General features: G+C 45.6%; 1 protein-coding gene across 1 annotated transcript in view; it reads left to right on the forward strand.

Moving 5' to 3' along the window:
* Myo3b (myosin IIIB) overlaps positions 1-13,404 on the forward strand; it is a 348,212-nt gene that overhangs the window by 127,356 nt on the left and 207,452 nt on the right. The window contains exon 8 of the mRNA XM_032901950.1: positions 4,253-4,408. Within this exon, the coding sequence (XP_032757841.1) occupies positions 4,253-4,408 (156 nt within the window). The remainder of the gene's footprint in view (positions 1-4,252; positions 4,409-13,404) is intronic.

Consider the following 13,404-nt stretch of genomic DNA (forward strand, 5'->3'; position numbering starts at 1 on the left):
CACCTTCCACTTCCTGCCCAGCTAATTTGCCATCAGATTTTTATCAAAGCCAATCAGAGAAGGCCTTAGGTAGGTGAGGAAGGACAGAGAGACAACTTCACATAGTATACCTCAACACTTAGGCGTTCAAAAGCGGCAGCTTGAAAGGTGAAAGTGTTCTGACTACACTTCTTATCTAGTGCTGAATGTTTTCCCCCATTTAGAAATGCCTTCTGCCTTTTCTCCATCAGCCCAGCTCTTTCTAGTTCCCTCAAGCCTGGTCTAGGTCTTGCTAGCTCCAGAAAGTCTTCCTTGACTGGAGGTTTCTAACAATGTACCTCCTGACTATACTACATGGAACATTGCAGCTTGTCATTTATAACAATACAGAGTAGAAAGTGTTCCTCCCTGGGAGTTCGCCCAGGGCTCATCACTGATGGGCCAACCTCATGCTCTACCCTTGGAAAATAAGATTAGCATAAAAAATCTTGTCCAGGTTTCAAGGCGCATGTCTGTAGTCCTTGTGTTCTGGAAGGTGAGGCTGGAGGATTGAGAGCTTTGAGACTTGGGCTGTATCGTGGACTTAAAAAAATAAAAGACAAGCAAACAAACCCAAAGAAAAGGAAGTAGGACCTAAGAAGATGGGTCACTTGGTAAAGTTTCTTACTGAAAGGCATGAGGACCCAAGTTTGAATCCCAGCACAGTGTAAAAGTGGGTACACAGCAAACATCCAGTGCTGAATCAGTGGTGGGATAGGGAAATTGGAGCCTGTCTAGATAGTCAGTGAGCTCCAGGTTCACTGAGAGATCTGTCTCAAAAAATCAGATGACGAGCAACTGAGGAAGACACCTAAGGTTGACCTCCATATACACACACTCCTGTGCATACACGAATATACACATGCATATGCACACACACACACACACACACACACAGAGAGAGAGAGAGAGAGAGAGAGAGAGAGAGAGAGAGAGAGAGAGAGAAAGAGAGAGAGAGAGAGAGAATCATGATCCTCATGGCTCTGAAACCCTGTATTTCTGTCTTTGTTTTGTTCCTTTGTGACAGGGTCTCCTCATAGTCCAGGTTGATCCAGAAGTGAATGTCATTCTGAAAATGACCTTGAACTTCTAATCCTCTTGTTCACCTCCCAAGTTCTGGGGTAACAGGCATGCGCAGCCTTGGCCAGTGTTACTTTCCTGTTATTTGTTTTCCCCCTGGGTATATAAGCAAACACTAGTTTTCACAGTTTCCTGTTTCTCTGGTCCTCCCATCTTTCCAATTAAATTTATTATAGATGCTAGAGGATACATATCATAATTGTTCATGCATTAGTTTATTTCATCTAATTCTGGTGCGGCATAATAGATGTTTGCTGAGCAAACGGAATGAGACGATTCCCCATTATCTAGTAGACAGAGCCTTTGCATCTGTCTGTCAATATCCTAACAATTCCCTTTCAGACTTGTATGTTGCCCCCCTGAGAACAAGATGTGGAGGGGTGTTAAGAATTAAGGCTGTGTTCTCAAGGTCTTCTTGTCCTTCCCTCCACCCCCAAATCCTCCCTCTGTGACTGGAGGTGGCATCCCGCCGTTTAGCATTCCTCCCAGGCGTGCTCAGCTTCTTTCCTGTTCATTCCGAGGTGTGCAGTCCCACCCACTCCAGTCTCACTGAGAAGACTAATTCATCATCTTTCCTCCCGTGTGCCGTGCCCACCATATCTTATTTGGGTCATCATAGGAACAGATTCATGTGTTACAGCCCTCCTCATCGGATTCTCTCTCTTTGGTGCTCATGCATTTTCTCTTTCCACTCTGTGATCTAAAACAAGACCCTCTCCAATAGAGCAGATGAATCCTTCCTTCCCCAGGAGATGCTAACATCCTGTGACAGATAAATATCCTACCCTCAGCTGATTCCCATTCCACTAGGGACATGCTTTCTAAGGTTACCCAAAAGGCTGACTGCAGGTCTCTTCTGAGGCCTCCCCAAACTTCCTCCTGTCCCAAGGAGGAAGGTTACCTGCTCATTGCCCATTTCATGTGCTGTAAAGTTTTTCATGCTGTCACTTAGCCTGCATTTGGCTTTGCCCCCGAGTCTCTGTTGAAGACTTGGTAACAGTTACCTGGCAAGGAGAACATCCCCATTTTATCATTTCTTTTCTTTCTCTTAGAAAACAAACAAACAAAAATGTATTTGTGTGTGATGTGTGTATGCTTGTGTATGTGTGTATATGCTTTTGTGTGTATGTGAGTGTGTGTGTGTGTGTGTGTGTGTGTGTGTATGTGTGTGTGTGTTTATGTGCATGTGAAGTGCTGGCTGAGGCCAGAAGAGGATGTTGGATCTTCCAGAGCTGGAGTAATAGGCAGGATAAACCATCAAATGTGGGTGCTAGAATCAGAACTTGGGTCCTCTGTAAGAACAGTAATAATTGAGCCCTTGGGTGGATCCTGGACTTAGCCATTCCCTCTGAGGAATCAGGTCTATCTGTCTTCATCAGCCCTCAGGGGATGCATGGCTATTTTATCATAGTGGCTTTTATGTTCCACACTTAGGTCGGTAGGGAAGAGCAGCACCAAGATTACCAATCAGATGGCCCTCTTGAGCTCCTTCTGTTTTGGGTAAACAGCAACTCAAATGTGTTTTCCTTTGATAGTAGTCACACGGACACATGAATATACATGGAATCCAGGAAAGATTGCTCATGGGGAGACAACAGCAGTCTTTTGTGAGCCTGTGTGCCTGATTTTGTATTGTTGCTAGGAAAAATTATAGGCTATACAAACCACCCTGGACCTATAAAAGTCAAATGATTGATTTCTCCTCCTGGCAAGGTGGAGGTGGTATTTATAGCCTTGTGGGCATCAGTCTGGAGATATTCAAGGTGCGGCTAGCTTTTCTAGCAGTGAGCTCCGGTTCTAGGAGCCCCCAAGGCATCGCCAATGGACTGACAGGGGAACAGGAATGTTACTGAATATCCTTCAGGACTAGAAGGTGAGGGAAAGTGTTTTGAAGTGAAAATTGCAAAGCTAAAAGCTCGCTGTGAATCTGACAACTGGGGATTACTGTGAAAAATTGGGATAAAATGCTCTGTCAAAGGTGCTCAGAGGCTGCTAAACTTTCTATTGCTTGCCAAGGCTTTGGGTTGCTGCTGGCATGCTGCTGTGGGACAAACCACAGCTGCTGATGACATGGAGTGGGCAGAAGGTCACCTGTGCTAATCCTGAGTCTCCCTGTGTTAGCTCCAGACTGAAAGACGTTGCAGCTTCTCCCTCTGATTCAGGGAAGCTACTCAGGATAGAAAGGCGATGGTGATTGGCGTGGTTTCATCGGATCCCATTTCACTAGGGATTTCCCTGTGTCAGAGGCTGCAGAAACATGCATTAAATTTTCTCTTTAGATCGGTCATTGAGTCCAAATGAGAAAGCTGTTCCACTGGTGTGGCTCTAACCAATCTACTTCAGAGGGGTTCAAATAGAACCTGGCTTTTGCCGTTTTGAATGGACTTTCTGTCCCCACTTTGCATAATTCTGCTGCAATTCACCGGAATTATAAGCCAGTCACTTTCAGTTCCGAGGCCTTTCTGTCTTCTCAGAAAACATTAGAAACCAGTGGCCGTGCTTCTCTGTTGCTTGTTGGCTCCTTTCTTTTCTTTGGAAGCATCTAAATGCATCCCCCTGCCCTCGCACTCCACCAAATAACAGCATCTCCTATAAGAGAGTTGGTAGAGGTGATATGCCTTAATGCTATAGGCTCCTTCAATAAACTTCCTTCTCTGAAAAAGTGCTTTCCTAAGCAGTCTACTTTTCCAATGTTTCAAATATTTCACAGTAAAGTGAGGGTAAAAAAGAATGAATTCTTAATATTTACTTAACAGCAGTCTAAAATAGATTTCTGATGTTTTAACTAATTCAATTCATTGAATTTTTCTACTTTCTGGTACATATTTCATGTCTGAATATAATGTAGCTGTCTTCAGACACACCAGAAGAGGGCATCAGATCCCATTACAGATGGTTGTGAGCCACCATGTGGTTGCTGGGAATTGAACTCATCACCTCTGGAAGAGCAGTCAGTGCTCTTAACTGCTGAGTCATCTCTCCAGCCCTCCTGGTACATATTTCAAAGGAAAGAGCTGCGCAGGGCCAATGATCACGTTTATCACCAAGCCTTCTTCCCTCCTCTTTCCTATATTATATTCCTGAAGAAAGAGAATGTCTAATGCTACACTTTAGAATTATCTCTTTAGAATTTTTTTGTTGTTTTTTCGAACAGGTGTCTTATTAAAGATTTTGAAAAGCGGCCTTCGGTCACCCATCTCCTGGATCACCCATTCATTAAAGGAACTCAAGGCAAGGTTTTGTTTCTGCAAAAACAGCTGGCCAAGGTGCTCCAGGACCAGAAGCATCAAAACCCTGTTGCTAAAACCAGGTATGATTCCCTGAGTCACTCTGATTTCTTCCTCTGGGTATTTATAAGGAGGATGTGGCTGTGCTTGGGTTTGTCCCACATTTTAATTGGTAACAAGCACATCCTTGCATTTTTCAGAGTTTCATTTGTGTGACTTTAATTAAGCATGTCCCATGGATGAATAGGCAGGATTCAGAAACAAGCTACCTATTTGGATTCAATTCCTCTCAAATGCCCGAAATTTCACTGTCCCCATGTTTAGTTGTTAGTAACTGCAAGCAGGATAGTGGTGGCCCATACCTTTAATCCCAGCACTCGGGAGGTAAAGGGAGGCAGAGGCAGATAGATCTCTGTGAGTTCTAGGCTTGCCTGGTCTATAGGACAGCTAGGGACCTATCTGTCTCAAAAACCCAAAATAAAATAAAATAAAATGTAACTGCAAAACAGCCATGGCCAAAAGTGTGTGAAAAGTCTTTAACTGGCTATTATAGACTGGGGAGCTAATATGGACTCTACCAACCAACAGGCCGTGGAAAGAGTGTGTGTTAAATGCCAGAGACTGTTTCTGCGACGGGCTCTGAGCCTGTTCTCTATAGAATTTGTAGTTTTACTTTTCATGTATTTTGCCTATGCTAGCTACAGCAGCCAGGACTCTTACATGGCTCTATCCTTCTCCCCCAATTTTTAAAGGGCATATAGGTTTTTTTTTTAAAGATGTTTATTTTTAGGGTGTGGGAACAACTCTTTAAAACTCTATTCTGTGTGAATCTCAAAGAAACAGATCTTTGATTTCTGTCCAGTGGGTGGCAGAATTTCTCTTTAAGGAAAAAAGAATTTAATTGCAAATGAAGTTCCCCACTCAGCAGTTACTTGGTTTTTATAATTCTGGCCAGAATGCAGATAAGCGCCAGTCCGGTATTATTAAAAGAACACACAGCATACTGGAGGTGAAGAAAATAACACAGAGTAAGTCAGTTCCGGAGAGATCCCTGCATTGTGCGGAAACCCGTTTACAAACCAGAAAGTCAAAGGCAGCCTTGCCAGAGATGGACTTTCAGGGTGACCGTGCTGGGCTGATTTTCTCCATTGTCACAGGTTTCTGCTTAGGATGATGCAAAGCGAACATTTTCCTGTGGGTTCTTCCTGCTGAGGCTATTTCTGTGTCTGTGGCTAGCCGACAAGGTGGAGAGACCCATTCTTGTGACTTGGTGCCGTTTAAGCAGTAGGAATTTGTGCTTGAGGCCAGGGAATGGAAAGCCCACCTTTCTTTAGCTTTTGGACATCAGCCTGCTCCACAAGTTCACATACACACACACACACACACACACACACACACACACACGACCAAAACGAGGACGAGATACAAACACCCAAAGCCCAGGCTCCTAAGCATTTAAGTCAGACCCAGCTTCTCCTTTCTCTGTTAGATCAGAGAGCTATTATCCAGGGGCTTCTAAGACAGTCCTCAGACTTACCAACCACCATACTTTGCCCATTTTTGCCTGCGTGCTTCTACATTCTCATTTTAAACACCCATTTCCCCTTAGAAAACCATGACTCTGTGCATGCACAGGCCCTTGCTTTAATTACTCTTTGCCAAGTCTTCTGATGTTAGACGCCTGGTAGGTGGCAAAGGCTTTTCACAGGGCCTTTGTAATCTCCAGTTTCATTCTGCGCTTTGTGTCCCCTCGAACAGTCATTATGAAAAATACAACCTCACAAATACGTATCAAAATGTTGAACAGCCCCTTCCTTAGGAGGTCAGAAATAAATTCCAAAGGGAACACAGTGTAATCGACACTTCCTCTTAGCAGCTAACAAGGTGCTGGCTATATAGATGTTTTCTGAACCCACCAGGAAAAGTTCTCGGCTGTCATTTGCAGCTGGCTAGCCAATCTATCTAAAGCTGTGAGTTTCCAGTGAAGGTGGAGAAAATAGAGGCTAGCAGAGGTGAGAGCACGGATGGAAGGGAAAACAGCCCCCTCATTTCTTCCCATCGATGCTCACACACCAGGAAGGGCAAACCAATGATTAAAATCATGGGCTCTGTAGCTCAGCCACTTGCTGAAGAATTAATTTAACTTTTTATTCTTCTGAACGTACAAGATACACATCAAAGATTAGGATGACTCTGCCTACAGTGTTAACCTTCAACAAATGTTGGACATAGAAAAATATCTGTGCATAGTCTGTTTAGAGTTCGAGTCTTTTGAACACTGCGGTCTTAGTTAGGGTTTCTTTTGCTCTGATGAAACACTTTAACCCAAACCAACTTGGGGAGGAAAGGGTTTCTTTCACTAACTCCTCATTAGCACTGTCCATCACCAAAGGTACTAAAGACAGGAACTCGAACAGTGCAGGAACCTGGAGGCAGCTGCTGATGCCGAGGCCATGGAGGGGTGCTGCTTACTGGCTTGCTCAGCCTTCTTCCTCATAGCACCTCAAATCACCAGCTCAGGGGCCACACCACTCCCAGTGGGCTGGCTCCTCCCACATCAATCACTAATTAAGAAAATGCCCTTCAGGCTTGCCTACTGTCCAATTCTGTGGAGCATTTCTCAACTGAGGCTCCCTAGTCTCAGATGGCTCTAGCTTGTGTCCAGCCAACACAGAACCAATCAGCCCAACTACCTTTCTTTTGCCCTTCATCTGTGGAAATCCAACTCCTGAATTATCAGAGAAGATCATGAAAACAAGCAGTACGGAGGCACCAAAGGTTAAAAATATTGATTTCTATCTCTTTCTCAAAATCAAATTTATTCATTTATTCTCTGTAGAAACATTTACTTATGCGTGTAGGTGTCAAGCCCTAAACTGAGCAGAGCAACTGCAAACCAGATTGGTTCTTGATAAAATGCTAATAGTCTTTGTACCACACAAACAAGGATCAGATAAAATAGTGGTTCTCAACCTGTGGGTCGTGACCCCCCTTGACAACTTGATACTTTCAAAAATTATTTCCATCATGATTCATAACAATAGCAAAGTTATGAAATAGCAATGAAATCCTTTATGGTTGGGGGCGGGGGTGTTCACAGCAACCTGAGGAGCTGTATTAAAGGATCACAGCATTAGGAAGATTGAGAAGTACTGAGATAAGAGCAGAAGTCTCAGGGAAAGGCCCTGACCCTGTCCCTGGGGAAGGGCATCTGGCCTTGGAATGCCTGGGGGAAGATATTAAAGGAAAAAGTCACCGGGAAGTGGCTGAGTTAGGATTTAAACCTGGCTGAGCCCGTGATTTCACATTTCCCTGCCTGCCATATCACCATCATCGCAAGATGAGTGACCATTTATCATCTCGGCTCCAGTGTTCTTGTTTTTTCTGTCTTGTTTGGAAAATCGCAACTGGTAGGGAGATGGACTTTGAGCATGACCTGAAGATCAAACAGAAGATAGATGGGAAGGAAGTTATTGAGAGGGGGGCAAAGGGATCACTAAGGGACGCCTGAGCTGCAGAGGGTGTGGGCAGACAGGTGAGTTAGCAGGCGGTCTTGGAGCTTTGTGGGGTAGGAGGGAGAGAGGGAGAAAGTAAGGGAAGGCCGGGTCCATGGGCCAAAGGCATCAGACTTGTGTCTTAGGCAGAAGGGGGCCACTGAAGAGTTCCAGGGAGGTATGTGTTCTAGATTGTTCTGAAGGTAGAGTGGAGAATAGAATCAGGTGAGGCAAGACTAGAGACAGAAGTTGACCCATCTCAATAGTCTTATACCACTACTCCTGCATAGGTGTCTCCAAGGACTATTGTTGACTGGGTCTAACGGTAAATCTATATGGATATGGATCTGGGTGTATGTATAGAGGACTGCATCAAGCGCTGGCTTTCCATGAAGCTGCTTCATGCAGAAGAGCTACAGTTTAGACCCACAAGAGCGAAGATGGGCCTCATAGTTCAAGCCCTCCTCCATGCATGGTACACTTTCTGCTGCAATGTGACCAATCCTCAGGGCTGAGCTCCTGGGAGTTTTAGAGAGGAACTTAGAAAAAAGACCAAGCTGTGCACATGGAAAACTTCAGTGTGATAGGAACTCACATTTTCTTTTAATCTATTGGCAAGTTGAGGAGCCCTCAGTAAGAAGAGGTAACAAGAAGGAACAGAAAGCAAAAGGACCCAGGTGCTGAGGGGGAAGAGGAGGGGGAGGAGCAGGAACAGGAACAGGAGGAGGAGGAGAAGGAAGAGGAGGAACAGGAACAGGAGGAGGAGGAGAAGAAGGAAAAGGAGGAGGAGGAGGAACAGGAAGAGGAAGAACAGGAGGAGGAACAGGAACAGGAGGAGGAGGAGAAGGAAGAGGAGGAACAGGAACAGGAGGAGGAGGAGAAGAAGGAAAAGGAGGAAGAGGAGGAACAGGAGGAGGAAGAAGAAGAGGAGGGGGAAGAAGAGAAGGAGGAGGAAGAGGAGGAGGAGGAAGAGGAGGAGAAGGAGGAAAGGAAGAAGAACAGGAAGAGGAAGAAGAAGAGGAGGGGAAGAAGAGAAGGAGGAGGAACAGGAGGAGGAAGAAGAGGAGGAGGAGGAGGAAGAGGAGGAAGAGGAGGAAGAGGAGGAAGAGGAAGAGGAGGAGGAAGAGGAGGAAGAGGAGGAAGAGGAAGAGGAGGAGGAAGAGGAGGAAGAGGAGGGGGAGGAAGAAGAAGAGGAGGGGGAAGGGGAGGAGGAACAAGAAGAGGAAGAACAGGAGGAGGAGGAACAGGAAGAAGAGGAAGAAGAGAAGGAGGAGGAAAAGGAGGAGAAGGAGGGAGAGGAGGAGGAGGAGAAGGAAGAGGAAGAGGAGGTAGGGGTTGTATGAGCATGGGGAGAATGGTAAGGGAGAGCAGAGGAAGGGCGGGCAGAACTGAGCAGAAGGAGCTGCACTCCCTGCCACCACCGGGATCAAGTGGTGTTAAGTTTAGCTTCAGGCTGACAGGGCTGTGTTCACTGGCAGCAGCCTCCTTCTCTCCTAGTTAACTCTGTAATTCTTACAGCTATGGGGAAATGGCAGGCACCCTACTGAGACGCTGCCTAGGAAAAGAATAATCCTCTCTTCCCAATCCCAGAGACCCTAAGCAATCAGGGATTAAAGATAACACATCCCATAGGATGGACGCTCGTTAACTAAAGGACCAAACTTGTGCCCTCCTGCCCTACTTCTTAGGTATTCACATGAGTATGAGCAGGTTACATGATATGGGGCCTTTTCTGAAACCTATACGAAGAAACTCCCATTTTTGCATTGTGGGTCCAAATTCTTCCCCTGCTGTCTGCATGCAGTGTTACCAACTTTAATGAATCTCTTACTCCCAAAGGACAATCTACCTCAGTATCCCTCTTGAATAGCAACAATTCCAAAAATCCTTAAGAGGTAGAAGGTAATGCCATGTCAACATTCCATGGGGAAGTGGCCATCTTGGCTATAATAAGCAGGCAGGACCAGCTTTCAAATCTGTAGGCACAAGGTTAGCCATCAGGGGCGTGGTAACCATTGGTTACAGTGCAGCAGAAGGCACACCACATCCAGAGCTTGAGATGTGAAGTCCATCTTAGCCCTCATGGGTGTAGCTCTTCTGAATGCAGCAGCTGTGTAGAAAAGCCAAAGCTTGAGGCAATATTCTGTTCACTTTTATATCCAGATCTGTAGCCACTTAGCTTTAGAATTCTACCTGGGAAGTCCTACGGGGGATCTGTAGGCAGAAGGAACACTGTATTGTTGAGCTTTGGTCAGTATCATTCCATGATGTTGATGATCATGCATACATGTGTAGACTCCCTAGGGAACTTAAATTTTCCCCATAACTTATAGTTTTGCCATGGCCTATGTCTGATTTAGGCACGATAGTTAAGAATCTAAGATGTACATGCTCTTAAAGAAGGTAAGATTTTTTTTTTCTAGCATTTGCAGGTAACAGTTTAAGGCTACAGTGTCTCTTAACTTGTCCGAGAAGCTTTTAAATAATTTGAGTTTTTGACAACACCAGCCCCTATTTCCCTGACCTTCAAAATGTCTTCTTTCCCAAACCCACTTTGCAAAATCCATGAATTTGCTGCGATCACCCGGTAGGTGGCCTAGCCGTTGAAGATCAGAGCAGTAGACTTGAAACCCTGCGTTTTATCACCCCACAAGAGTCATTAGGAGAGAGCATCACGGTCTGGAATGTGGTGGAGGCAGGGAAGGCGCTGGGAGGCCGGCTGCACTGTGACCATGAACTCAGCTGTGGGCCTCAGGGAAATGACAAGTTCTCGTGTGTCCTGCCCCTGCAGGTGGCTGGGGCCTGCTGAGATGACAAATGTCAAACCGTCAAATGTCGAAGGTCTACCCTAAGTATTATTTTCTAGGAGAATTTAGTAACAGCGATTTCCCCCGTTATGCTTAATGGCTTTCAGATTCTGCCCTTGTGATTTGCGCGAGGCTGATTAAAACAATGACTTCAGTTGCTCTGACTCCTTTTCGACCTGCGGTGGTGACCTTTAAAAACACATTTCTCACTCCTCACCTGTCAGGCTTTCCCCAGGCAGCCTTGCTGTCTCCCTTGCCCTTCTGCTTGCAGACATGTGTGTGTGCACAAACACACTCCACGGCCTATATGACCACAGGCTCCTGGCACTTCTGTAAATGGAGACCTTCTGCATGACCACATAAAGTGCTAAGGATGCGGCTCCCACTGGAAGTTAAATGTCTTCCTATATCCCCAACAGAGAAGGGATAAATCTGTACCTTGATGTAATTAGTATCACTCCCCCCATGTCCCACACCCCACATCCCGCATCCCCCATCCCCCATCTGCCACACCCTGACACCCCCACACCGACGCCCCCCACGCCCTGCACATGGTGCCTCACTGTGTGAACAAACCAATATTTAGTTTTCTGCCTTTGTCCCTGACTCTTGTTGCCGTCTGGAGAAGGTAGGAATCATATCAAATACTGCTTAAGGTGATTGATAATACAATGCCAATTTACTAGGCTGAAACTGCATAGGTTAAAGAAAAACATAGGCCGTTACTATAACGATTTCTACTCGGTTTTCTATTTTTCAAGTTTGTATGTTTGAGAACTTTAACCTTACAGTATAGGTCAACATCTAGCTCAGGGAGCCGTAGGCTCCAAACTCAACCGGTATCTACTTTATATTTGACTCACAAGAGAGGCAATAGAATAGAGCCCCATGGGTAATCTGTGGTGATTTGTCTCCTATTGGCTCTGTTACTGTAGAGTTAAAGTCAAATGGAATTGTCCATTTTCTATGACCCTGAATCAGAGGATACACGGAAATAGAAGTGATCTGCATGGAGGATTTGATAGCGTAGGCTGGTGCTGTAACTCTAGCCTTACTTTTGAGCAATGTTTTCCTTACTGTTTGGAGCCACTGGTTAGGGTCAGAAGGGAATGGGCTCTTCCTACAGCTATAGAAGCTTTGGACCAGCACCTTTGAGTCTGGGTCCTCTTCCTCGTTTCTCTCTTCCTAATCCCTGGCTGCATTCTCTCTATCCCTCACAAATATCATCGCCACCTTTAAGCACGGCATCTGATAGACATCTTTCCATTTGCACCTTGGGAGGGAAGGGAGGATTTATATTTTGGGAATGGAGGAACAGGGGCAGAAATAATCTTCGCGATGGGTCTTCCAGAGGACAACTGTCTAAAGACTGTTGCACAGAGAGGAGATCTCAGTGGTGAATGGTGTGTGAATACGCATCAGGTAAGAGAGTCACATTCTTGGGTCATGATTTAGAGCACTTCCTTCTGTCACGTACATGAGGGTAAGATAACATCCAACCCCAATGTGTGGGACTCCCAAACCTGTTTGTAGCCCTCTGCATGGAGTCTCTGCTTGAATACAGGAAGCTAATGGGTTAAGGATGCACTTCGGAGGGAAATCACACAGAGGACTGGCTTGTCACCGAGCTTGGGCTATTAAAAAAGCATCACCCCAAAATTGCTCTACTGTAACATGGGCATGGAGAGTAAACTCTAGTCTGAACTGCTTGGATGTTCTCAAAGTCCTCTTCCCACCCATGACCAGGGCTAAAGACAGCCTCGAAAAAGCCACACATGCTCCACACATGCCCAAAAGCCTGCCCTTGGCTCCACAATGCCCACATCTCTATCTTAACATAGAGTTCATCCCTGGTTCCTGAACCCTAAAGTCATCCCATTTTGCATCTTCTACTTCGTCCAACCCAAACCCAGACCGCACAGTTTTCCCTCTTAGCGTCAAACCTCAAACTCTGTCTGCCTCATAAACACAAAGCAGGACATACAGAAAAGGCAGTACAGACTTTGATGTACTTTACCCCGGAACACTCCTCTTAGAAGACGCTTCAGTTACAGCCATCGCTCTATGCACACAGCACCTCAGAGCACGCTGTGCACGAACTTAAGCGCTCATTTGGAATGTGTAGCATTCCTGGATGTTTATATGTGCACCAAGTATGCTAAAAGTGGAAGTAGTAGACCATGTGCTCCGTATGATAAGATCAAAACAAATCTATATAGTACTATATGCCTTTATTAAATAAAATGTCTTTTACTGTTACCCAGTCACTTAGAGGAATCTCTTTATCTAAGCTTTGGAAAACTCAACCCTCCTGGGGACCCAGCCAGTGTCACTGCTGGCAGGGAGATGGGCCACACCAGGTGAAGAATGAAATTCCAGTCGGCACCACTTAGCAGGCCCTGGGGCAAGCTTCCAGAGTCTGTTTTATTTCTCGGACACGTTTAAGCATAGTAAAACTTTGGGAAGAGGTTTGCACCTGACATCGCAACAGAACTCTAGGCATAGCTATGTGGAACCTCCCCGTCCCCAGCAAAGCACCTGAGACCTGTACAACAAGAGTCAGTTCTGTTGACTGACCAACAGTGCTCAGGGTAAGGGCCTAAGGGAGGGGATTTGTAACAAACCTAAGAGTAGACTATGGGTGGAGGATGCAAGGTATATGGGACTCTTTCATAGGGACGGATTCTAGTTATCAAGAAGCTGAGCTCGGGATAAGGGCCTAGATACTGCTCGGGAGAGTTGGGGGATTCAGGAAGGCTGGCTCCTAGGAACAGCAAA

Source organism: Rattus rattus, chromosome 5 (genome assembly GCF_011064425.1).
Source record: "Rattus rattus isolate New Zealand chromosome 5, Rrattus_CSIRO_v1, whole genome shotgun sequence".
NCBI lineage: Eukaryota > Metazoa > Chordata > Mammalia > Rodentia > Muridae > Rattus > Rattus rattus.